General features: G+C 36.3%; 1 protein-coding gene across 3 annotated transcripts in view; it reads right to left on the bottom strand.

Moving 5' to 3' along the window:
• PDSS2 (decaprenyl diphosphate synthase subunit 2) overlaps window positions 1–24,636 on the bottom strand; it is a 118,040-nt gene that overhangs the window by 40,860 nt on the left and 52,544 nt on the right. For all 3 annotated transcript variants that reach the window (XM_053939307.1, XM_053939308.1, XM_053939309.1), the window contains one exon: window positions 7,950–8,148. In XM_053939307.1, the coding sequence (XP_053795282.1) occupies window positions 7,950–8,148 (199 nt within the window). The remainder of the gene's footprint in view (window positions 1–7,949; window positions 8,149–24,636) is intronic.

The following is a 24,636-nucleotide window of genomic DNA, read 5'->3' as shown; positions in this document are numbered from 1 at the left end:
ATGAACTCCACCAGTAAACATTGACTTCGGTCTGCTGGGCAGACCAGAGAAGCAGAAGGACATGTCTGATTGCTACTATGAAGAAGGTGAATTCAGATGTAAGTTGAGGAAATTGTTAGTGAGATGATTCAGAGGCAAGAATATTGCATGGACTTTGTGCAAATTGGTGTAAAGATCTTTGGTAGACCACTGAAAATTTATCAGAACTGAATGGAAAACTTCCTGAGACTCTCAGTCACTTGGTCAATGTGACACTGAGGCAGAATCTCAAACACTCACTATTCTGTTCTCAACAGCACCATGCCTTGATGCTTTAAAAATATTCTTGCAGTGTATTTTTGGGAAAGACTTGAATCTAGACTTGATGGTACAACCATACCTATGATGACATATTCTGCTATCAGTCTCAGCTTTAGTATTTCCATGTTCTGCAGCAATCATTCTGCTACAAGGTACTGTTTGTAAGTCACAGACATCCATGAGGGAAGTGGCAGAAATCACTCTTTCTTTTTAGAAGTATTTTTTCATGCAGAAGTGGGAGGACAGAAAACAGATTGAAATCTAGACATAAAATTTTCCAGTAGTGCCATGGCCAAGAATCAGAAAAATATACTCTTTCCATGCAGTCATATACTAACCCCCATGGGTCTAACTTTGGGAAAGCTTAACATGAGCATTAGCTTTAAAAACCAGTACAGGTGCAAAAGGCCACTAAGGTAAAGGATAAATCTGTTTGAGGAATGCAGTGATTAGGAATGAAGGCAAAGTTAAGCAGTTTTAATCTCCAAACTGGCATTCATTGCAATGCAACAGGACTCTTACTGATCTAAAAGGAGACTGTTTCTAACATCACAATTACAGATTAAGTCTAATTTTTAGAATTTTAATTGAATTAATAAGTTAATAAGCTGTGTCACCTAATCCTCTAATTTAACTTCTCTAAAAGATTACTTTTCAAAAATATAACCAGAGCCATTAAGGTAATGAATTTTTACAAATATTAATCATATTACTGGTTATACATAGCAAATGTGAAATAGAAAATAACTTGTGGAATATTCAGAAAACGGAATACTTCATTTGCTCAGGTGTTATTTTAGGGGCTACTTCTTGAGAACAAGGCAAAAGATGCACTTGCCAACAAACTGTTCAGCAGACACAAGCATCAAAAGAACCAATGAGAAGAGTACAATGCAGTAATTAGGAGACTCACTAGCATCATTCCACAGTTTTATCGTCATCATCAATATCATAAAAGTTGTTGCCTCTAAGGACAGCAGAAATGCTCGACAAAAGTTTTACAGCAGTAGTAGAAAAATTTGATTACCAGGTACTGATTCCATTGGATTTTAACCTTTTATCTTTTAACACAAAAGATTTTTCCCCTCCTAATGGTTCAATACTTTCATCAACTACTATAAAAATTGCCTTTTTCCTTCCAAAGCAATTTCACGTGATTGTCAATAAAACTTCAGTAAATAAATCTTATTAAAAATCCAGTGTTTGAGAACATTTGGAAGAAAAAGCAATACATGTCCATTAAATAAACACGAAGTTTGTTTCAATTACCATCTCTTATGTTTTACTTTACACTAAATGAAATCTAATTTTACCTCTCAAAGGGTATGTAAATTAGTACATTTTGGTGCCATCTAAATATAATAATTATAACAAATAACACTTTTCTTCATTATGATTAATACATAATTATCAATTATTATGTATTTCTCAGTACTTAAGAGTGTGTTTGCATTCTCCAGTAAAAGCTATGCTAAGTTGTATGACAATATTCAGTATGTATCTCAAGCAGTTCTGTATCTTAAAATATTATTTAGGGTTACCTAAGGAAAAGCTTTATTATGTAATAATTCAGACATGTTAGCTGTGTTGCCCTGTGTCATCTCCCATTAGTTTAAAGGTTCAAAAACATTAGACTTCTTTCTTGGTTTTCTTCTCCCCCTCCAGTACCCAGACAAAGCAGTGTTTCTTAAGTGTACTTTTCCATAAATCAGTTCAGAGCTCTTTAAACTTACCTATATTTTCCAGTAGTGTCTGGTTTTGAGACATGCCCCTGTGGCACTCTAAAATACTAAATTAAAACAAAAACACTCAACAATATAGATACTATCCTACTCCCTATCTTGTCCAGTACATCATCATCAAACAGTGCCTCAGGGGAAGGTACACCAAGACAGACATGATAAAGTGCTTCAGAAAAGTGCTTTAATCAGCTCTCTACATAAAAATCTGAAGGGTTTTTTTTCTTCTTTTTTTTTCCCCTCAAGAAGACAACATCACTATCAAACTTTATAAACTGTCTCTTAATCTAATTTGATCCAATCTGATCTCTGCTTTTCACCAAATTCCTGTCACCCAGCTGCTCTGTAAGCTGATAATTTTAAAGATACTCATCTCCAACGGCAGCTTATTCTAGGGAAGAAAAAGAAAGTCGATATATGAGCAAGACAAAAAGTTAAAAACAATTAAAAATATATAAAAGATTCAAAAATGGTTTTATCACCAGCTTCAGTTTTCTATATGAATACTGTAATTAGGAGCAAACACATTACTTCTGGTTCTCAATGTTTCTCCATGATTTTTTCATCCTGCTTTCTCTGATCAATAAAGCTACTGAATCCCAGTAGGAAAATTCAGGTTATAGAGTTCTCTGTTTATGTTATGTAAAACATAATAAAAATATATGCTGTAAACATACTTAGCATATATTTATGGTTCAAATCTTCCACTAGAGATAACAAAGAAGAATCTCTTTTTCAAAATAATAATAATTTGTTATTTAAAATAATAATAATAATTTCATTGCTCTGAAAATAACTCATCTCCACTACATTTAAGAAGGAGGACCTTCTACTTACCTCAAACAAAATGCACTGTTCTGAGGGATGATAATTCGAATCTATTACAAGTCCGTAGCTGCTAATGGTTGCCTTTACACTGGCAACTATTAACATTTAGTTTCCATTTTAAAAGGGTATTTCTTGGCAGATTCTTGATTTTTTTTTTTTTTTTTTACAAGTTTATGTTCTTCTCTTGACATCATTCAGGGAAAGAAAAAGTCTGATCCAAGTAACACCTTTGTTAAATGACACGTAAAAATTAAAATTGTAGATTCTAACCTGGCTTGTTTGCCAATGCTCAAAAATGTCAATTTACATCAAAAGAGCAACTGGCATAATTTCAGAAAGAGGATATTCTCCATATCCTGCACTGGACAACTAGGTTGCTTAAGTTCCAAACTGAGCCTTTCCCATAGGACCACAATTGATGCTACAGAAGTAGAAGCCATAGTTCATGATAAACAGTTCTTATCTGAAGTGCAGGGCACCTTCAGGTGGTTGCAACAGGAAGACATAGGAGGACTTAAATTAGTAACTTATTGATGTTTATGTAAACACAAGGCTTATTTGATAAACAACACACTTATGCCTTTAGGAATACATAAACTTAACATAAGGAAATGGATCCACTATGTAAGTACTACATCTGTGCTACTGTTTATTTATGAACAAATAATACTTAATAAAAGAATGCTCTACAATGCGGTCTTCTGGCAGAGCTCTGCATTGACAGACAAGATTCTTAAATCTTAAATTCTAAGCTTTCAGCCTGTAGATTTTGAAGTGTTTCTGTGAAGAGTTTAATCATTTCAAGAAGAATTTACTGAATTACAGTGGGGAAAATTGAGTCAATTCTTAAGATTTCAGTAAGAACTACAGAGAACACTACCATAACACATACTTCAGGTTTTTGGGATAGGCTTTTTCTTCTTTTGGGGAGGTTTAATTTTTTTTTGTTTTGTATATGTTGGGTTTTGGTTTTGGTTGTTTGGCTGGTTTGTGGGTTTTCTTTCTTTAAATACAAAGGTTGCCCTCTTATCAGTTTATGAAGTTACAAGAAATGCATTTGCAGATTATAATTTTCTAGGCATTGCACTAAAATGCACCATTTCAGCCTGCTAAAGTTCTATGCATCACTCTCTTTAGACTGTAAGAGCATCAAAATCGGTTTTAATTATGTCTTTTCAGCACCTCCTCTATAGTTTCGTATGACAACTGAGGATTCAGATGCTCAAGGAAGCACCAGCTTTAATGCTGTGACAGACTTCTTCCAACGTCTCTGTTACAAACACTGAAAAGCACATTATTTGATAATATCATGGTCAGTATCCATATATCACTTGTGGTAAAATGCCCATATCCCACATCCACGTGACAGGTGACAAAAATGCCAATTAATGTTTGTTACTTTTGCTATGTTTGCATCTGAATGCCAGCCTAAAAATATTATAGGAAGTGGAGGTTACTTAAGCAGAAATCAAAGACAAAACTATCACTCTTTGTTTACCAAAGAGGGACTTGTATTCAAAAGATCTGCTTTTAGCAGTTTCATCCCCACATCCTTGGCTAGGCAAAGCAAGATAACAAATGTTAAAGACATACTGTCTTCAGATGGCAAGAAAGAACCACCCATTAAAGAGATCGTTTTACGCTTCTTAATAATTTATTAGCACATATATTTAAAACTGCTTATGGTCACATATCCCACAGGATAGCTGGGAGGTACCCTATTTTGTTAGGCAAACATAATTTACTTTTCCATCACTCCCACACCTACACGTTTACAATGACTTCCACACATATATTGCATATATCTTATCACGATCCTAGTATGAGAGCATTGCAACCTCAAAATGAGAAAACCTATCAAAATAACCCTGTCATCCCATATAAACACACCCTAATTCATTAAGTCAGCACATCATCACACATTACTGCATTGTTAGTTAAGTAGCAAAACACAAACATGCCCTTCCTTGCCAAAGGTTCACCATTCCACCGCTGAAATAACAACTACTAAAAGATCCCAACCCAATTCATCTTTGGGCTCAATTCTGTTCTAAAATCCATGGATTAGCAATAAACAATCTGCTACAGGATGGAGTTCTGAAGTAAGGTTTTATCCATATAATTTTCAATCAACAACATGATTTATCACTGCAATCAGCAGGCCAAGAGCCACCATCCAAAAGGTTAGTTTATATAAGGTGATCAAAAAGTTAATGTGAATGTACAAAAGAATTGTTAACACATCTGATCTGATCAATCTAATGCTTTGTACTGTAAAGGCTTTTGAAGAAATTAGTGCTCATTTTCAACAGTTTTTATTAACTTAAAAGATGTAGAATTTTGCAATGATTACAAAAATGTAGCACTCGCATCTGCCCTTCAATATTTTAAGCCTCAGATGATACCAACTTTGTATTCATAATTAATGTGCCATGATTTCATAAAACAGAAAATGAGAATGCTTTCTTCTGAATTATTATGTGTTCAAAAAACAAAATTTGCAATGATTTTTCAGTAGCACAACAGCAGAGTTTACCTTACAGGAGGCTTTCTGACTGACAGTTAAAGCAATCTAGCAATCGTTGTACCTCAGAGATCCATAAAACCCATAAACCCCAAACCATAAAAACCATAAAACCCAAAACACCACCCCAAAACCTTCTTTGGCATACCTTTAGCAAACTAATGAGAGATATGAGCACTAGTTTAAAAGAAACCCCAAAAACACAAACCTTGAGCCTGGATTCTTGTTAACATCATTACAGTAATATTCTATAACAGTAGCAAGAAGAGGAAAATTACTACGAATTAACAACAACAATTCCTATATTTAATGTTATTTAAAAATCAAAGTGTTACCTAAGGCAATTACCTTGCAGCCTTTTAATATCTACAGGGAAAAGCCTAAGGGAAAATAATTGACTTTGCTAATTTTACCCTTGGCAATTATAAAATAGCTCTGCATTTCATTATGACTACAGAATTTCACGTCTAATTGTCAGCCTTGAGAGAAGCAGAGAGATAAATGCATCATACACACGCTCAGAAGAATTTAACAGACAATAAAATTATCCTGGTAGCAGTGAGTTCAGTTATGTAAAAACTCCCTTTAATTTAAATTCTGGTCTACACAATAGCTATGCATGTCTATGGAGGTTATGGCTACCATGGTCAGTACCATGCATGATAAAATGCTGCTCATTTCATTAGCCAATTTGCTAAATGCCAGCAAAAAAAGCAGTACTGTGATTTTTACTTTTTACATCAAAGAACACAAAACATTATGAAGGAAAAAAGTCACAGTTATTTCACACTGCTAAAAAACAGATGCCAGATTTGAAAATTCATCATTTACAAAAGAATAAATACAGTATGTTTAAATCATTGCACCTGTCAAGAGATTTCTATAGCTTGTATTTCAATTTTTCTAACTTTGCTAGTAGGGTTAGACGTATGAAAAAGAATAATTTACTAAGTCAATCAGTTTCCATAATGGCATCCCACTTATCGTATGTAGAAGCTATGAAAGTATTTAGATGTCAGAAAATTGAAAAAAAGTGCTAAAATGTTTTGGCAGAATTTTCCAACATGCAGTATAATGATTGCTTAAAAAAAAAAAAGTATTTCTTTGCACTTGTGCTTCATTTCACTGTAGGCTTGCTTCCTGGCAAGTCTTCAGGGATTATACATTCCTGCTGCAATACTTAATGATGTACTAAATGCAAAGTAATAGTTGCTACATTTTATAAGTTTCCTCTTATGTTGAAACAGAAAATTGATGTAGGGTTAAATCCTTTGGTCTGTCTTAAGAAACTTACAGGGTACTAAAAAAAAAAGGGACTGATAGAAATTAATAATAATCACTAAAATCGATTACACCCCATTTTGTTTATGGTGTGCACTATTTAAACTATTTTTCCTAATACTTACTACAAGTTAGCACCATAATGGCTTAACACACTATTCCAGTAGATTGACATCTAATTTTCTGTCTCTTGTCTGGAATCTCAGCTCTGTGTTAGAAAACGACACTACTTCTAAGAGAAACTGTCATACTCATGATCAAAGGAGCACAGAAATACTCAACTACCACAAGGAGATTTTACATGAGAATCCAAAAAAAATAGAACACTTAGGCTGACAATTACAACAATGCTGATTATTGACAATTGCCCATGACATTTATTTTACATAACAACATGGCAGCAATCTTCAAATGTATGAAAAGCGCCTCTGCAAAACGTACTGTTTCCTGTTTCCATTGGAATGGCACACTTAGCTCTTCAGCCATACATGCAGTGAGGTGTTACACTAGGCTGGCACAGGGATGCCCAGAAATCCCTCTCCACCACTGGAGGTTTTAAGCACAAGCTAGATAAATGTGAGTCCAAGCATGATTTTGTGTAGCTGATCCTATCTGGCGAAAAGAAGAACTGACTAGAGAGAGGATCTCAATATCTCCATCAGTTTCATTTTCTAAGATAATACATATACACAACTTGTTTCTCAGCAAAAACATCTCCCTGTAAAGTTTCAAATGGTTTGGCTAAGCAGTTGGATTGCAGCTGTCCTTTAGAAGCCAGTACATCCACATTAGTAAGGCAATCCAGTATTCAGGTGCATCCACATCCCTAACAATATTAAAAAGAAAAAGTCACCTGAGACAAAGCAGTAAAGCTTTTTGCTCCCCAAATTATCTAAGACAGAAAACCTTTCACAAAGTAAAAGAAAATAACAAATCAAACATGTCTTCAGCTGGGAGTTTACCAGAGGTGTTGTAGACTGACATGCCATGAAGATGCCACTGCATATGCCTTAAATCCACCAAATTGACCACCCATCCATTACAACAATGCTTCAGAACGTATACTAAAGACATCATCACAGTAATTCCATAGGAGACTGTTAAACATGTTCACAGCAGCAGCCTCCCAGATTTACAATCATAATGGTAAGCCTGCTGATTTTTAAATGATGCTTCACATATACACACATAACTGCTGATTTTTTAGGGAGCCTCTCTTTCAAAATACTTGCTAATATTTACTTGCTTTGGCAGTAGAAGAATTTTTTTCTTTTTACCTTGGTATTCTGCAACTGTGCAAGGCTTGTACAAGCATTTGCTAGAAGAAAATCTCCACTCAAAACAGCCATTTTATTCCCAAACTGCATATCCTTCAGTGGGCCATCACAGGACTTGAGCTCACCAATGTTTACTATGCCACGATGTACCAGAAAGGCAGTATGGATCAGCTCCGTAATCTCAGCCAGACTTCTTTGACTGAAGGAAAAAAAAAAAGCACAATTATGTTTGATGCTATGAATAGAACAGAGATTTCTTAGTGAAAATAACCAAACAACCACATGTGCTAAACAGGTATTTTATTAATTATCATGTAGCTCTTCTATGTACTTCTAGAAGCCACAGCCAGGAGGTGTTAAACACAGAGAACTGTCACTAAGTATTTCCAGGCAAACCACAGGTACCACAGGCTCCACTTGGGAGAATGCTGCCCTTTGTTTGAATTCTTTCACAAAATAAAGCAAAATAATCAATATAGTTCTCATGGTGCTTTCTTTTTTCTGTTTTGTCTACCAGAAGCTTGAGGGACACTGACATGAAGAAAATGCCAAGCAGAAAGCAATGATGGAAAGAAACAAAGGACATATCAGCAGGGAAGTCCTGAGCAAGCCAATCCAAACAATGTAAAAATGCTGCAGTCAATGACTGCTCAAATTAGAGTTAAATTAATAACAGAATACCTTGCAGTTCAATACTACCAAAGGGGATGGGTTCAGGCAGGAGAGGAAAAACAGTTGAATGTGTACTAATGATATTTCACTGGTGGTTTTAGTCAGAAGCAGCAAAGGTGACTGTCTAGCAAAGGGGCCAATTTTATTGGATAGGTTTACAAATCACTTCTTACTCCAACACATAGCGTAATACATTCTGGGTTTAGGGGTTACAAATCCCTTTGAGAGGCTTGCCACAGAGATTATTCCATAAAGGCTTGCTCTCTATTTTAATTTTTTGGAAAAGGCAAGAAAAAACTCAGTAGCACAGCTCTCTCCTCCCCCCATCCTCCCACAATTCAACCCTGTAGCCCTCAAAAGTGACTGTCGCTCTAAGAAGCCCAGAGATGTCACCTTAGCTCAGAACAACAATGGGGTGTTGAACAGACAAAATAACTGAGCAGGGGCAGGGGGAGACAGAGCAATGCACTGGAGCATCCTTTTAATGCTAGATACACACAGGACTCATTCTTACAAAACCTCCAGCACGTTGACATCTTCTCTGACTCAAGCAGTTCCCTTTCTGCCATGGAGATTTCACATATGAGCAAAATGCATTCCATGCCCTCAACTAAACAGATGACTAAAGGCCTTAAAGTTCTAATTATTTACAACACAGTACAAAGGCATGTTATGTTCTCTGTGCTTATTCAGAAGTGGCCAAGCAGTGATTCATTGAGTGACCAAACTGATCCACACCTTCACATACAAAGATACCTGCTGGTACATGCTCAGGTTAGATTCTGCCTCAGTACTAGCACAGTGCTGAGCAAATTAATTCTGTTTCCTCTGGACAGTGCAAATGTGCTCCAACTGCTCCAAACCATATTAATCTAAAGTAACCTGCTGCCCCAAATATATGTGACCTGTGAACAGTGAACAGTCCCAGCAGCAACTGTTTCAGGGCAGTGGTTGGTGCCAATTAGCGGTCACATGGCCTGGGCAGCACACAAAAGGCAGAGGAGCTGGAGGGAGAGGATAAATAGAGATTCCTGATGTATTTTGCCATGCACAAAAAAACGAAGCAGCCTTTATAATTCACAGATTGTTGGCTCCATGCAGACAAAAACAATTCAAAAACCAAACAGTCATTCTCCACGTAGACAATAAATCTGAAGGTTGAGGCTGCGTTTCAAAGACGCGAGGGAGAAACTCACACAACCCAGTCACAATATTGTAATCATGCTTGGCTCGGCTCTAACAAAGGGTTAATAAATTTTCAAGCTCGGAGAAAAAGACTAACAAGACATCCCGATACTCCCGCTGTCATTGTCAGGGCAGCCCTTGGAGGAAATGTCCGTATCAATTCGGTTTATCAGATGGACAGCTGATCAACATTAAACAGACTTGCTCTGGGCAGATTGAGCCGAGCTACCTGTTATGAATAGCAATGAGAGCCCTCTGCTCCCCGCTGCCGCGCTCTGCCATTTCCGACTGCCGCAGATCCCAGGACATATGGGGATCCCTAGTGACGAGCACATAAAGCTGCAGCTAACTCAGGCGACGGCTCATTTCCCCCAGCTGAAAGCAGGCATTAATATCCTGAGGAGACCAGGCCCGCCTCCGTGACCCCCAACTACTGAAGCAAAACAACGACTGTCCTATTTCTTCATTTAATAAGCTCTTAATGAAGGAAATCAAAATCCCGTCTTTGACTTCAGCATCACTCTTCATGAAAAGGTTACACAAATACATCAGTGTCATGCTTTCCACATGCTCAGGATCTGGATGTTTTCATTTCCTTTTCTATAATCCGTTTGTTCTTCAAATAGTATTCACATTATTTGTGCTAACAAGAATAATATTAGGCAGATAATCTATGTGTAATTCTGATATTATATACTGCTTTTCCACTCTCTCTCCCTAGCAGACTAAAAATACAAGAATCAATGCTATTGCAGAAATCCCAGGCAATGCATTTTTTAATGCTTTTTGTGATAATCCCTAGAATACCCAGGCACAATAACAAGTGCACAATGCCGCAGATACAGGAGGATCCTTGACATGACTTTGTAAAGACCAGTATCTAATGAATAAACACTACTGTTATGAAATTGCTGCTAAATAGCTGAAGAAATACTATACACAGCTTTCTCCATCTGAATACAATTCAGTGATTCAATAATTTCATATTTGAAAGCAGCCAATCCCAACATACAAAAAAATTAATGTTTTAGCAATACTGGACTTATAAAGAGGGCAATGAGATGACAAACTCTGACTGCCTCCATCCTGTTGTCACACCAGAGCCCACAGTCACAAAAAAAAGAAGTGGCTGCCGCAATAATTACCTGTACTTACCTTGGTACAAGGTAGTACTGAGAAAAGAATCAACATTTCTAAACACACAAAGTTCCTAAATGGAAGCGTGCTAAGAATCAGGAAAGCTTTATCACCAAATGCTAACACACTTCCACACCTTTCACCTCTGAAGCAAGAATTCCCTGCAAACCACCACCAAAGTTCCTAATTTCAAGTCCTACTCTAAAAAGAAATAATAGGATTCTGTAAAACGTATGATAAAAGAGACATTTTAAATAGTACAGTTGTACTGAACTTGAGTTAGTACACCTTTCATTATCAGCTAACCATCAGAACCATACCAGGCTTCTCAAGGGATAACAAGCTATGCAAAGGAATATTTAATAATTTAAAATGTCATTTTTAGACATAATATTTCACAGAAACTGGCCAAAGACTTAAAATTAGCCACTAAAAACTATATTTGAAAATTTTTGAGGCAACTACGATGAACAAAGATAATGAAACTGATAGATCAAAAATTCTTTAAGAACTCTTATAATTGAAGCTTTGAATTAAAGTGACTAACAGTACACACTCAAGATTTGAATATTTTCTTTGTGATTGTCAATTCAATAGATTCCCTTCAATACAAAAAGGATTGATTTAGATGAAAAGCCTTACATTCAAGACTTTAAAAAAATTTTAGAAGTATCAGCATCCATTCCATTTCAGTGACAACTATAATAATCTTTATATACACATACTTATGAATTTGAAATAAAAAGAAATTGTGTCTTTAATGGAAAATTACATATGAAAAAACATTAACTAGAGAATTAAAGTAATTATTTCAGGTACTGACTATATATTTGGGCAGCATTTGGTATCTGATTTTACTTTTTTTGAACAATGAACAGAAAGAAAAGTTCTATGAAGACAAGAAGGTGCTTAAACTACATTCAAGTTGATCCTGTATGCTCTTGGTACTAGCTGGTGCTGCACCAAGATAGTTCAATTAGAGCAAGATAGGGCAGTGATTTTTACAGTTCCTTTTCCCATTCACCTATCAAAGTCAATGCCATGGTTAATAAACCATGATTAGAAGAACAATGCATAGTGAGTAACAAATAGCATCATAGCGATGGAAAGTCTCATTCCCATCTTCTGTATATATAGTCTCTCTTTTATAAGAAATTAAATGGCAGAGGGACAGGTGTTTAGGCCAGTCAACATGTATGGCAGATGCCGTGATTTTACAAACAGGGAAAACTTTCAGGTTAAAGCAGCAGAATTGAGCAGACCACCAATTATTCACTGCATTACCATGACTCATGTATCTGTTAACAAGCAGAAAACATCTACCAACTCCTATCCCTTAACAAGGTTAGAGACCAAGACCTCTCTGGTTCCTTCTGTCTTGGTCCTAAGAAGTAGGAGTGTCTTTCACCTGAGGGATAAATCAAGTTGAAAGACATCAGGTCTATGAAGTTTGTTGAATATGCTGTTTGATTGCATTCCTAACAACCAGTTTACTCTTAAACTGGCTACATATCCTACCTCTTTCATCTCATTCCCTTTCTAGTATCACAAAGTTTTTGAAGTAAAATTTGCACCAATGCTCCTTCATGCATTTTTCTTAAGTTATTTTTGAAAAGATCTTGCATTTTCACTCTCTATCACCCCCACCACTGATTATTGCTTAGGTTCTTTTCTGTAACTTATCTTAGTAAGATCTTCCCTCAGCCTATTACAGGACTTGAAAATGTTTTCTGATTTTTAGTGGGCAGATATTCACTTGAACTTGGCAATCCAGTTTCCCGAAGCACCGTAGGTGGTTGGCAGTGGAGAGTGAAAAGCCTGACTGGAAGTCAGGGTCCTGTTCCCTTCCTTAGCGCAAGAATTTTGAAGAAGGGTTTTTGCAGGTCTTGGCTTCATTGTTAGGGCTACCACAGAACAACCAATTTCCGCTTTGTACTCCAGACAGCAACATGCAAGTGAACCAACTTGTATCAGCTTCTGACTAATGCCACTGATGTGCCAACACGGCCACCACCACATTGTCACCATAGCGTAGCCAGGAGCCCTCCAGCCTGGGAGCCAGCTACCCGTACCAGACTGCAAGAATCCACACTTGCACCATCATCCCCAGCAAAACGAAGCCCTAACTGCTGAACTTGTGTCTGGCTTACTCCTATAATCAGCATCAGTGGCCAAAGAACAGTGATCACAACCTATAGCACATTGTCCTTGGGTTGGGGAGCCTCATCATGGCAACTCCCCTTTCAAGTTACACAGCCTAAAAGAAAAATAATCCCAGCCTGGAAACAAAAGCATCAATTATGGAAAATAGGTGAGAGAATCTAGACAAAGACCTGGTAAGGATCACTACCTCAAGCTCAGTTTAAAAGGAAAAAGTGTTAATCTGAAAAGCCAGAAGGAAAATACCACCAGAATCACTAAGTCAAACTGGTGTTTTCCAGTTCCCAGAGGAAGGCATGAAGGCTGGGACCAATAAAGAAGGGAATACCAGGAGGAAACCTGTTCAGTAAGAAGTAGCTAGCTACAGCAAGATCCAGACACCATTGACAATGCAGCTGTGTGAACAGTGAGGAGCAGGCGGGCTGGGCTGACATGGTTAAGAATCCAGATGCACAGATGCACTTGCTGTACAGACAAATCTTGTCATGTTGGGACTTCATTAGCAAGAAGGATACAAAGGACATTCTGCAAGGGACAGGTATTAAAAGAACAGTGAGACGTGGTGGCAGGCGTAGGTATGTTTTTTAATCCCCACAAACCAGGATATGTGAAACTTAAATAGCTTTGAATCTTATTTCAGTTATTACAGATTTCATAAGCACTAGAAACTGTTAAAAAGGGAGATATCAATTACTTTTCCTGTTCTCAGAGATCCTTCCTACACTGCTAGAGAAGAAACAGACTTGAGACATGAGCCAGTACTTACATAAGTATTGTTAAAAAAAATAGCTTTACAGCTTAGGTTTTATGGCTTTTTTATTTTTTAAAGCAAGGATGGCTACTTTAACCTAACTGATCAAACCAAAGGAAAAACCATGAGTGTTCACCTAAAGATAGAAAGAAAAAGTTAGTAAGTTATCTGGAAAAAGACTTCTTGTATTACTTGAACATTGATGCTAAAAATCAATAATAAAATTTAGAACTACTAATTTATAAGCATATTGTTAAACTTATACAATCACATATCATAATCACATTTTAAAATCAGTGATTATCCCTATGGGAAGAGTCACATTTCCAAAATGAAGTAAAGCTGTCAAATGCAATATTGTGTTTTTATAAAGCAATTATCAAGATTTAAACTTCTAATAAAAGGCAGGTTGAAATTCCAGTTGGTATCTGCTACGGACTATATGAACAGCTATGTAGACTATATTAAGTACTTCATCAAGTAATAGCACGAGCTAAGATGTTTACTTCCTCAGAAACCTACTTCTCTCATTTTGTAAATAATGATGCAGATATTCAGTGTTCAGTATGCTCATGCAATAATGTATATTGGCAATACGTAGGTATATTGACAATGTACTGACACTAGGTTGAATTTCTAAAAGGAATTTTGCTAGCTCAAGAAATGTTGCATTTAACCTGAATTCTCTAGAGTAAAGATTCAATTTGCAACAAAGACCTCATATCAGAAAAATTTAGGTACAAGTGAACGTGAGTTCAATACATGTGTTATATGAAAACAGTATAATCTAAACCAATATACAAACATTCTTTATAAATATGACAGATAATATTCACAGGCATATCTTATACATGAGCAATATTTTCAATGATAAAACAAGTTAAAACAGTTACATAAATGAAAAAGAAAAATATGAATACTTTTTGGAAACTCCTTATGAATATTTTGCTATATGACCAAAGAGGCATAAATCCACAATTAAAAAGACTAAGCTGATTAAAAAAAAAATAAAACAAAAAGCAAAAAAATCATGGCCTAGACAAAGCTGAATCAGCTATAATTCCTTCCCTCAGCTTAGACAAACTGATAGGAACAAACACAAACCACAGAAACTAAGCAAGGAAGAAAATTGATAAAGGACTGGATGGGAAAATGTAGAGATGGAGAGGGAACTGAGCAACAGCAATTTAAAAACGGATATACTAAAAAAGCCTCAAAACCAAGAACAACTTTAAGAACTGCATTGGTCCATTATGTAAGATTAGGCAGAAACAAAACTGCATAAAGGCAAGGCACTGTAGAAAACTTGTTATATTTTAAGCAGCATATTATACAATCAGGTGTTTATATCTCTTAGCCCAGAAGTGAATATTGGTCGCAGACAGCAGCAGTGGGTAAGATTTTACAGTTAGCACGTCCAGAGAACTTACACTCAGGAGACAATGGAACAGAAAAGGAATAATCTCTTTGCTAATAAACAGCAAAGAGCGTGAATCATCCTCAATACAGATTCAACTGAGCTGGTTCAATATGCTTTACTCAAGTTTAAATAGGCAATGCGAAAAAAAAAAAAGATCAATCAAAAGATCTCAATGCAGACCACAGATATGCAGGACTAGAGACTCTTTCAAGAAGAAAGCACCTGAAGTTTGGAAAAGGGTGGAAGGAAGGTAAAGGAACAGGTCATCTGAGATAATCAGCTAAGATACAGAATGTGACTGTGGTCAAATAGACCAGTAGGATCCACAGATGATTTAAGGGAAGAATATTAGCAAAAGTAGTGTCTCTGTTAACCCTGAGTTTCTAATGCCAGTAAAAATTATCACTTGAAAACTTCAGTCAATAAGAATTTGAGAAAGTATGACTTCCCAATGTTTTTGTCCTAACAATCAAAGCAAAGAAAAACAGTTGAAGTGAGGAATAAAAGCTATTTTATGCATGGAGAAAGGCAATATTAAATCAGTAGATTTGGTCACAGATATTCAAAGAAAGTTTAAGCATCTACATTACAGAAAACAAAGTCAACAGAATATACTGATTATCAAGCAAACATAAAATAAGATCCAATTGCCTGAACCTAAGGAAATCCAAAAAGAATAAAGGGAAGGCACTTTCCAAAATCTCTTACAAAGAGCAACAATGGATTCTCTATCAACAGTGCCATTGAAGGTAACACCTGATGAACACCCATTGCACAAATATTAAAATTTATTAAAGTTGGGAGAATCCCATGTTTTGTCAGGTATTCTGGTAAGCCTACCAGAATATTTCTTAGTTATTCATATATGAATGAACAGTGACAGTAAAGAAAGGTACCTTTTCAGACAATAAACAGAAGATGACTAGATTTAGCAGCATATGTTGGTCCCTCTATCTGAAAACTTACATTGGCCAGAAGCCCATTTTCCTTTAAGGAGGTATAAATACTTTCAGCACTAAGGCATTTATTTCAAAGGCATTTATTTCAGCCACCTTCTTCAGGAGAAACACCAAAACCAGAGCCATTCGGCCCATTAGAGTTACCTCCATTCCCAGTGCAGGAGCACACAAAGCCACCATCAGGCAGGGAACCCGTTCTATTATGGCAGGTATATTAATTCTGTCTTAGATTGCACAGAAAATAAATATTTCAAAATGTATTTGAAGCAAGTTCTGCAAGAGGAAACAACATACTTTCAAGATTCATGTTTGTCTTCACATATTTACGTATTCACACTGGCAATGCAGTACTAACCTGGGAATACATAGAAATATTCCCACTAAGAACAGGAGATAAAGAAAAACAGAGACCTTCTACAAAATTATTTTATGGATATAAGGGTGTGTATTTTACATAAGTATACATATTTTATTTAATTACCGTTTTCCATATAACCATTAGGAGGTTCTAGTCATGCAAGTCACATTTATTAAAGCCAGCATGTCAAATAAGAGTTGACAATTACAGGCTATATCAATACACATTATGCCAGATGGTAATGAGCCATACACAGAGGGCCAGCCATCCAAAATAATCACACCATTTTCCACAGAAATGTTGAAGAGGTTATGGTTTATTACACAGTGCTCATTAGATATACAGTGGCAGCATTAGCAATTTTTCCTTCATTTGTGTCTCATTTAAGACTCTGCCCCCACAAGCCCATTCAAATCAGTACACAAGGTTAAAATCATTACGGTCAGTGGGAGAAAAAAATTAAGTTTTATTTTTATTTTACAGTAATGGTAGATCAAAGGTCCCTGGAATCTATTATTCTCTCCATTATTATCTAACACAGGATACTAAAAGGAATGAAATTCACTTTCATTTGCTGTGAAGAAAGATAACCGATTTTGAATGGGTAAACTTGATACTTCTTAATTAATAACTTTAAGTGAAAACAACAGTTAGGTTGTGACACAAAGTGACAAAAGTCAGAAAACTAAAAGTTGAAACTGAACTTTCAGCCTTGGCTTTGAACTTTCTCATCTGCTTTTCAATCTGCTGCTTTCACAGCATGGAAATATTTAAGTGTCCAAAAGGCAACTCATTCTTCACAGCAGGTGGAAAAAGCAGTTGTCTCAAATAACTAGAGTCTCTGAGAAAACACCTATAAGATGATTTAAAGTACCTTTCTAGTCAGCTGCATATGTTGACTTCCAGTTAGAAAATTACTGTTGGAGACATTTATTTTCCTGCCTTTTTGTGTTTATAGATGGTATGGGGGGTGAAAAGATGTAACAAGGCAAAGTGAAAACTTATCGGCACAAGCAAGGATATGTTTATTGCTTAAAAACATGCCAATGTCCCCCAAAGTCCAAGTGACAGCCAGCATTTGGAAGTCATAAAACTGTGAAAGAGAGGAAGAACTTAAGTACTGGACATGCCACCTGACAACCCAACTGCAAAGAATTGTCTTTCCAGCCCAAGCTCCTCTTTTGAAGCATGTGGTGCATCACTCAGAAATCTGGATCTCCCATCAGGCAGCCACCCAGCTCTCAAGGCCAGGGCATCCTCACACCTCCTTCCTCAGCCACTCCTGCCGAGTTACTCTGCTGTTACACAAAACCTTGAATTATTCATTCAGCCAGATGGCAAAAGAGTGAAAAAAGTCAGTATGCAGGAGATTATGGGAGAGAAAGGTGGGACACCTGGACTCCAGATCCTGCTCCACTAAGTTAGTTACCGGGAGGGAAACAACATTACAAACTCAGGCATTCCTGACCTAGATGTCCTATATCCCTGTGTTTAGAGAAATTTTCTGAAAATTCAGACAGAGGAGTACTTTCACATCCTTCCAAATTCTTGAGAAAGCCAAACCTAGACTTCTTGCAACCTCAGTGAATGCTTAGTCAGTGGCTAAAGAACATAAATCAATGTTAACGGTACATATCCAATCTGACAATCCACTTACAAAATTTCCTAGTTAAACTGACTAACAAATTTTATCTGTGTTTTGAAATTGTTTGAAAGACAAAAAGCAAATTTTATTTAATAGAGTCTTAGAAAAAATGTTTACAAAATTAAAAAGAATTCCATTAATTCCAGGCAATGCCAGTCTCATGACAACTGAACAGGTACTCCGGTAAAAAAAACTGTTTACTGCATTTAGTTAACAACAATATTTTGCAAAGAGGTCATCCTACCACCTGCCCTTTGTACAACTAATTTTGTTACTGACAAAACCTTACTTACCCTAACAAGGTGGCACTTCTGCAGGCAGACAGCAAGCAAATATGAAGCAAATATTAAACCTGTGCAATGTGAATCAAATGCAAGCCCTTATTCATTATACAACCCTAAGGGCATCAGGCTAATTTAAAGGTCTAAACAGAACATAGAAAACATCATACAGAAGTTTTATAGAGTTATTTCCATGCTGAGTTTCTAGACAATTCAGACTAAGTTTAAATTCTGCAATGTTAATTCAAAAATGAACACCAGCAGCCAATTAAAAAAAAAAAACCTGCTCACAAAAAGCCCACCTCTGCACAACTGCAACTGGTTTAGAAACAACAAAACAACCGCTGTTTCCTTAAAACAAATGTATTATATTTCTAATAGTCAAAGATAAAAATAAGACATTTAAAACTGATAGGGTGAAAGAAAAGCCAGCCAAGTGAAGAGTTTACAATGGAGTTAGCATGAAGGCCTTCCTTTTGGTTTACTGAAGTGAGCAAGTTTTAGGTATTGTAAACAAGAATCAAAAAATGGCAAGATAGGAGGTGATCAAAAGCTTTGGCAACAGCTGCTGTAGCATGGCTTTGGGAAAATGTGATGATAGGATACATGATGCAAAGATAGACTGTAAGACTCAGAACTGAATAATGTATGTTGACCAAAACCCTCGAAAGATGAGGCATGAACCAAAGAATTCATTTGTAGACTGGATGACCTTGCTATCACCACTGCAGAAATCAAAAGGAACATGATGATGGAGCAAATCACATATTTTGTTATGGAAATGACCAACATTCCTTCCCATATGATGGCAGCATATGTCAGCCAGACTGCTTGTGGACAACACCCAGGGTGGCCATCCATCCAGGATTACCCATATTTGCTCTATAGCCCCTCAACAACATGTATCCTCCAATTACATCTATTCCATAAGAAATTTCACATCATGGTTTAAAAATAGTTTCAACTACTCTATGGTTTATTTAGTCAAAATATTTAAATACTTGCACTAAAACCAGCTAAAAAGATATGAAGGGAAACAAAAGGTCTCGCAGGTAAATGCAAGAAACAGGCTACTAACAATTAATTTTATGAACATACTTTTCCCTACTTTTTATTAGTTGTTTCTCAGCTCTGCAAGACTGAAGTGTGTCTATAATTTTATTTGCAATGACTATGGGAGACAGTTGGAACCACTGTTACAGAAACTCCCGTTCCTGTGCACTGTCAGCTATTCTGAGACTGCCAGCTTGACTTATTACTTCCAGTTTTTCTCTGAAATCTCTCTGAAGAGTTTGTCTGTAATTGTATTCAATGTAGCTGAAAGATAAGGTGCACTAACCTTGACATTAAATCTCTAGTACTAATGACACCTGAAATACATGGAACCTTTTTATGTGAGAGCAAAAAGAAGGTAACCTTTTTTATGCCATGAAGAATGAACACTTGATAAATGAGCAGTCCTGTTAAGAGAATAGATTGTTCATATGTCTAACTGTGCAAGAAAAAGGCATTAAAAATAAAATGTGAATCACCAGAATACAATGTACCAGATAGGGTTGTGGTTTATTTTATAACTATATATATATATTTTTTATCATGCTTATATAAAAATTACTGTGAATTCTGAAATACCCATACATATACAAGATACAGAGGGGATAAAAAAAATCCAAACATACTGGTTGCACAACCACAGATAGCTCATACTATGAAGTAAACCTGTTGTATTCTGAACAGCTGTAACTACATTTCTGCTAATCAGCAATTAAAAGTACAGTTATCACAGGTGCTCTCTCCTCCCCTCCTGAACCTTCAATGTTCAGAATTGGATAGGGACATTATTACCATACAATAAAATGGTTTTTTATAGGAATACTTTTGCTTTTCACAAAGCAGAAGTATGCAGCAGATGGGTATTGCCTGCCATGTACAAGGAAAGAGACTAATAGCTAAAGGGAGACAGCAGACTTCTCAGAGACCTTGCTCCTTACACCAGGTGTGTTGACAGAATTGCCAGCAGGGAAAGGATAATAAACCTTTTGGAGCAAGGCAACGACTGCTGCTTCTGGGACCATATCAGCATAGTAACAAGCATTTGGTGCTGTTGAGGTCTGCAAAGTTTTGTCATTATTATTCATATATACTTTATGCAAATGGCATAAGGTGTGATATTGAGAAAAATGTGTCCTTTGATTAAAAAATGACTTACTATTATATCATTGGCACAATGTCCATCTATTTTTACCTTATTAAAATATAAGGTATCTGAAAATTTCATGCTTTCATTTTTCAGTTCTTTTATCCCAGAATGATTCAATCTACACACTTTAAGAAGGGATAAAATGACATCAACCAATTCAAGCAACATTAACCCCAAGCAAGTGATGACGGAGAGACAGCTACATGCTAACAAGCCATCTTCAAGAACAAACTTTATTTCTGCAGAATTCCTACTAGAGTCCACAAAATAGGATCCTTTCTTGACTGCAGCTAATACTGCAGCTTTGCTATAATTTAATTTGCCTACTGGAACAGCTATGAATATAGGTGGTCTTTTGGCACTGGTTTTGTTGCATGGATATCAAAAGCCAGAATGAAATTTCAGCTATAAGAAACTGAAGCATGCTTTCCATGCAGCAGTGTCTAGGTGAAACATAGTAATTACAAGAAAGAAATCAGAAATACTATATAGTATAAAATAGAACTTGTTTATGTTTTTTTCCCCTTCTGGCAATAATAGATGCATAATTTATTTGGCTGCATCTTCTCTTTCCACAAAAATGTACACAAATTTGGCCAAGTCTTTGGAAAAACTAAAAACTACAACTCCAAACACTTAAATAAACTTCAGGAACCAGACAATCAAGCTCACAAAATTTCACATATACCAAACATGCTCCATAATTATGCTGGCACTGCTGATTGTAAGTTTTGAATTGCTGCAAACCCTATAAAAAACCCCTTGTCTTTCTGATTTCTCTTTTGACTGCATAAGCACCTTCTCAAATACAACACAGTGAGAATAACATATTGCAGTCATAGACTTGAAATCTTTATCCCTAGTTCTCGAGCTCCTTATTCCTCTTCTCAAATCGTCAATCACTCTTATCTATGTACTCATACACCCACCTTTATACTGGAATATATTAAAAATAACCAAGTTTTGCTGTCCAGGAACACAGTGCCCTGTCTACACCACCAACATATTATTGCTGCTTTTCTTTTTTATTATTGTTTGCTCTAGAAGCATCTCAGAGCGGTCAAATTGCATATGAAATTTTACTAAAGGTTAAAGGCCAGATACCAATGAAGCCACAATAAATATTCTTTCACTTAATGTGATTAGAGTCCAGAACTTGCCATTAGTTCAAGTGGAAGAGAAAGAACATTGCATAATCTTTATACAGTCTCATATTCATATACATATACTCGTGGAGTTCTCAACTCCACCCCAGCAAATGAGAAATGTTGTAATATCTTCAGTTACCTTATTTCAGAGTACTGACCAAATCAAGAAAATAAATTAATTGGTGCAGTGTGCCTTGTAATACTTAACTTCATATTGCCATAATTTTCCAAGAATTGCAGAGATTTGTATTGAAACTGAATAACTGCATTGTAAAATTTGTCAAAGGAGATGTTAATAGGACAGAAAGATGATTGGTGGTACTTCAGCAGGTAGAAAAGCAAGGGAAGTATTTTGGGACTGTAGGACAAATAAATTATATAGATACAGTCATTTAAGAATTTGGAGTGAAGGAATTAGTCACATTGATGTCATAGTTCTGATGGATAAGCAGTCCCCAAAGCTGTTGTGTGCTTCCATCACAGCACTGGATTGTACTTAGGTGATGGTTGGAAATTTCTCTTCACAAATACTATTATATTTTTTGTAAAGGAAATGTGAAAGTTTGCAAGTAGAAAATTGTTTCAAGGGAAAGGTTTTACAGCAAACACAGTTCTGGTGAAGTGCTCTGCTGTGTGGCCATGCCATGTCCCAGGAAGGCTGTGCCATGCCTTGTTACCCACAGGTCACCTGGCCTTTCTTTGAAAAGCTCCCCCTGGGGTGAAAGCAGGGCTTTGTTGCTCCCACAGCTGCTCCTGACCCACTGCAGAATTCCACCAGTGCTGCTCTGGTTTTGTATGCTATGCTGCACATCGTGGCAGTCCAGTTCTCACTTCACAAACAGTGGGAGGAAGAAGCTCCAAGAAAAGGGAGGGCTGGACAGACAGGGGCGCCATTACAATTTTTCCAAGGTAAGCCATCCCTACCTTGCTTTCTCTGATACTGAAAATTACTTCCTTTTTAAAATGGAAACCAAACACACTTAGTGATGTATATGCTGAGTTTACCTTGCTCAGCTATCTAGTGCTATAAAGACTTACTTTGAACAAGATTTGAGCTATATCTCTGAACAGGCTTTGATCAGCTCTAATGCAGTGCCTTTTTATTTATCCTACAATGTATGGAGAAGACCTTTTCTTGTTCAACATATAATTGCTGTATTTGCACATGCTAAGTATGCTGAAAACAATAAAAGTTAATGAAGAAAAGTACTGGTTGTAATGAATTAGTAATATTGTTAGATTTGTATTTGGAGTTGATTTTTATTGTTGTGGATGGAAGATGATCAATAGGAATATGTAATGAAGTTGTATGTGCTTTTCATCTCCTGAGACTCATCTTGTAAATGAGACGATGAATCTCACAGGATTTATCCTGGAGAGAAAAAAACTAAATAGAATAATTTAGAATAACTGCTCGGATTTCCTCTCACTAAAAGCTATGGGAAAGCTACCAAGGACTGGGAGACAAAATTACATATTTCTTTAAGATTATAAAAGACATCACTGCTCATATTTTGACATACTTTTCCCATTATCTTTCAAACAATTTTGTCAAGAGCACTGTACTTCTTAATGTACTTAGATATTGAATATTTTAGGACCATGCATTTTCTCTACCAGTTAATTAGCTAAGCTTCCAAAGTACTTGCTACTTGGGGTACTGTACCTTTGCTGAAAGCCAGCCTTCCAGATGATAGAAATAAGAACAGTAAGTCCCAAAGGAAATCATTTTTATGATAAAGAGTCCTAATGTGCCCCAGTAAAGGTGAGGATTGATTGTTATGGCCTATTGTTACTATAATTAGAAGTCAAACACCAATTAGCAGTTCCATTAATAAGATTAATCTCCACAATATCTGCAGCTGAGACCCAGGGCTTGTGTGCAATAAGCCAGTGTGAATTTAAAGTGCAACAGCTACACTGTACTAAAACTTCCAGACTGAATTCTTACATCACACAAAAGAGAACACCTCTGCTTTCTTTGAGTTTTGAGTTCCTACATACCCTATTGATTTTACTACATTTTTCTAATTTAACACTTTTTATTTTGTTTAAACATGTTCTACCACAATTTAGCAGTCATTGATGGCGATAGGTGCAATGGAGCATGAGGTCTCCCAAACTTTGGTTCACAGCCACTCCCTCTGCATTGCACCAGGTCAAGGTAAATTTAATTTAGTTTCCATTACTAGTAAACCCAGAAAAGTAGTAGTAGGAAAAAAAAAACCCAACTTCTTACAAATATGAAAGTACTCCTCACATGATAGAAATCCATTGTAGAGTTAGGAATCATTTTTTTACTTGAAAATATGAAGGTAAGAAGCAGTCAAATCCAATCTCTGAAGTTAACACCCTATGCAGTTCAGAGTACAGAAATTGAAAGAAGGGTAAGATCTGAAATGAGGTGAAGAGTCACCCACTTGTGCTCTTTGTATTTTTGTAGGTACCGAAATCATCACTTGTATGGTCTTTCTTTGGTTTTATTTTATTTGTGTTTTATCTTTTACAGTAACTCACAAAGAGAATTTGTCCACAGATATACCTACACCACGCAAGGTAAAAAGAAGGCTTTTGTAAAATTTAATAGCAAGCAGGTCAAATCAACCTCTAAGTGTCATTTACTTTAGCAATACAATAAACCTCACCACCTTCACCAAAATTTACTCATGTTTCCCATGGCTAATTAGCCAGGAGGCTTTATAATGGATTTGCTTTTTCCTTTCTTTCTTTTAAACAGGGACTATCTAATTTCTTTCCATAGATAAACAAAT

The sequence above is a fragment of the Vidua chalybeata genome, chromosome 3 (assembly GCF_026979565.1).
Source record: "Vidua chalybeata isolate OUT-0048 chromosome 3, bVidCha1 merged haplotype, whole genome shotgun sequence".
Classification (NCBI taxonomy): domain Eukaryota; kingdom Metazoa; phylum Chordata; class Aves; order Passeriformes; family Viduidae; genus Vidua; species Vidua chalybeata.
Note: the sequence above shows the minus strand (reverse complement) of the source record. Positions and strands in the feature narration are given on the sequence as shown.